The sequence below is a fragment of the Nicotiana tabacum genome, chromosome 14, assembly GCF_000715075.1.
Source record: "Nicotiana tabacum cultivar K326 chromosome 14, ASM71507v2, whole genome shotgun sequence".
Lineage (NCBI taxonomy): Eukaryota > Viridiplantae > Streptophyta > Magnoliopsida > Solanales > Solanaceae > Nicotiana > Nicotiana tabacum.
In genome coordinates this window covers 82,797,986-82,801,326 of record NC_134093.1, presented here as the reverse complement: position 1 = coordinate 82,801,326, position 3,341 = coordinate 82,797,986, and the positions used below count along the sequence as shown (strand labels likewise).

General features: G+C 35.1%; 1 protein-coding gene across 1 annotated transcript; it reads right to left on the bottom strand.

Annotated features, from left to right (window-relative positions):
• Positions 1–325: 325 nt before the first annotated feature.
• On the bottom strand, positions 326–2,620 carry LOC142168757 (premnaspirodiene oxygenase-like). Its single transcript, XM_075229711.1, has 2 exons — positions 1,611–2,620; positions 326–1,139 (listed from the first exon to the last, which is right to left on the bottom strand). Exons 1-2 carry the CDS (start codon positions 2,490–2,492, stop codon positions 516–518), a joined length of 1,506 nt encoding a protein of 501 aa, XP_075085812.1. The 5' UTR covers positions 2,493–2,620; the 3' UTR covers positions 326–515.
• Between the last annotated feature and the right edge of the window lie 721 nt (positions 2,621–3,341).

Below are 3,341 nucleotides of genomic sequence, written 5' to 3'. Positions count from 1 at the left end.
TAAAAAAATACTTATTTGTTGAAATGCAAAGAAAAAAAAATCTAGCTATAACATGAAAATATACTACTAATAATATTTTTATTTAGAGTAGGGATGGGTCGGGGGTGGAGTTGAGATGGGGTTGGGGTGGGTGGGTGTGGGGGTTGGGTTGGTTGGGGTTGGTGGGGATGAGGAATAGAGGTGGGGAAGGTTGAAAAGGAATTTTGGAAAATGTTTTCTCTTCTCTTGATAAGGAAAATATTTTCCTCCAATTAGAAAAAAATAAGTTCAAGAAAAATATTTTTCAAAACAGTTAAGCAACCAAACATTAAAAAATTGAAAAACATTTTCTTTCCTTGGTACCAAACACACCCAGAATTTTCGTTTATTTGATCCATTACTTATCATGGTACAATAACACTGGAGATGAAACAGAAAAGATAAATAAAATATTGTACCTGTATTTAACTTATTCAATGCTTGTGCACACTAAAACAAGTGAAGCAAGCAAGCAGCATTAAAGCAAAATTTCAGAGTTAATCAAGAGGTGATACATAAGGAGTAGCAATCAAGTAAAGATCTTTTTCTCTTCTAGCAGATATCCCATTTGCCTCTGTCATGTCCAAATCCCTTGCATTAATTCCTTCGGGAAGTTTCCAATCAAAATTGTGAAGCAAATGAGCCAATGGCAGAGTAACAAGAGCCAAACCAAATTGCATTCCTGGACAAATTCGTCTTCCAGCGCCAAACGGAAGAAGTTGAAAATGATTTCCAGTAAACTCAATAGAACTATTTTCGAATCTCTCTGGTATAAAACATTCAGGATTTTTCCAATTCTCGGGATCTCTTCCAATTGCCCATACGTTAACCAAGACTTTGCTTTTCAATGGTATAGTGAATCCTTCTATCTCTGTTTCCTCCCTGCATTCTCGCGGGACAAGTAGAGGAGTTGGAGGGTGTAATCGGAGTGTCTCTTTGATCACTAAATTTAGGTAATGAAGCTTTTCAAGATCAGTATCCTCATCACATGCTTTCTTTCCTTTAAAAGCTTCTCTCACTTCAGCTTGTGCTTTAGCCATGACTTTTGGATTCTTCATCATTTCTGTTAATGCCCAAATAACGGTTGAAGATGATGTGTCAGATCCTGCTACGAACATGTCCTGCACCATGTATGGTCATCAAATTTTTAGCGTATACTCGACTGGTTCAATAATTTTGCGGAATAAAAATTTATTAAAATTATAAAAATAATAAATATAAACCCATAATGAGTTCAATGTTAAAATATTTAATAGCTGAACCCATAGGGTTTAAATCATAATCTGCCTCTAATGTAAATATACATCACTTTACATAAATTAAATATTCTAAAACAGAATGTCCGAAACACTTAAAAATATTGCCTGAAGTTTGGAAACGACACAGTCAGACTTTGGTTTCATTAAAACTAAAAAGACCATAAGCTAAGAAGATACAAAAAAAAAAAGATATGGTGTTAGTGTAGTTAACAAAGTGTAGCAAGCAAATCCTAGAAAAGTAGTTTGTGGCAGTGAAGTCTAAGCAGTTTGAGTAGTAAAAACTCCAAGTTTTGATATTTTGTAAAAATAAAAAAAGAAATACACAGCACTTACAAGAATAACTGCTTTGATGTTGTCATTTTCTATCGGAAATGGTAATTCGCCACTCTCCATGACCCTTAGAAAAACATCGATGAAATCTACAGTTCCAGACTCACCATTACAACTATTTCCATTTGCCCGATTCTCTCTGTGCACATTGATAATGTTGTCCAAGACTGCGTCTATCTTGTTACGAGCTTCCATTAGTTTAGATCGCATCCCACTAATACCATGTAGAAACTTCTTCGAAGGGAACAAATCAGCCAGCTCGAATCCACCAGATAATGATTCTGCTCGTTGAATCAATGTTATCAACTCTTTTTGATCTTTACACACTTTCCCAAATGCTGACCTACATGTCGCGGCATTCATAAACCATAAAAGTTTTTCTACTAAGTTGATTGGCAAATTTCCCATTGATTCAATGGATGATAGGAGACTTGAGAGCTCATCTTGACGAATTGGACTGAAGGACTTGACCATCTTGGCACTAAGTAGTTCCAAGGTGCTCAATTTACGCATATGTCTCCAATAATCACCATACGGGGAAAAGGCAATGTCCTTACAATCGTAGCAAATAATTTTTCCCATCATGATTTCTGGCCTAGATGCAAAAGCGAGGTCATGAGTTTTTAAAATTTGTTTGGCCATGTGTGGGGAGGATACAACTACTGTGGGAACTTCCCCGAGCTGCAAGTACATGATCGGGCCAAATTTTTGTGATAAATTTCTGAGAACTCGATGTGGTACTCCACTTGTCAAGTGATGCACACTTCCAATAATAGGTAGCCTCCACGGACCAGGTGGCAGCTTTTTCGATTTCCTCCATTTTTGAATTAGAAGAAAGATGAAGGAGATGAATAGCAAGAACGAAACCAAGTGTTGAAACTCCATCTCGGTACAAGAAAGAAAGGTAATTCGACTTGATGGGTTTTCTGTTTTGAGATATCGTTTACTTATATAGAGGGTCGACACATACTTCCGAAAGCCAAAAAATGTAGTTGAGTTTCCAGGTTTGACCAAAAACGAAAATAGAGCATCAGCAGCCCACCATTTATTATTTTGTAACGATGTTGTTTCATCTTCTCGGTCATCTGATAGTGTATCATGTAGTTCATTATAAAAATAATAATTTTGTATCAAATTTATTTATGTTCAGGATTATGGTTTGCGATAATATAATTAATATTATTGATGATGGTACTGTTGGGTATTTATGATAGTTTTTAGAACTTATGGGTATAAGTCATGTTTCATGTTTTTCCAAACCAAACTTCACCCAAAACAGATATCCAAACATATTTTCATCTTCAAACCAAATTTCACCAAATTAAATTTTTCAAAATAAATTTGGGAATTTATGGATAAACAGTAACTTGGTTAAATTGAACCACTTGGGACAAATAGCCACCTCCTATTTTGTGGTGTTTATGTGTCTGCGTAATCCTAGTCGTCATGGTGGATTATTCCTTTATAAAGAAAAATCAAGAACCACTGGAGATGTTGAATTTTCTCGTGAAGGGAGATGCATAATTTATTGTTCTTGATCTTGGTCCACAAGTTTATCGTCACCTTTTAGATGGAAATTATATATGTACACATTGGGTGTGTTCATAAAAAAAATCAAAAAATCAAATCAAATCGAAAATCGAACCAAACCAATTAAAAAAACCGATACGTTTTAGATTTGGTTTGATTTTGGTTTTGAATTTTAAAAACCGATCATATTTGGTTTGGTTTTGG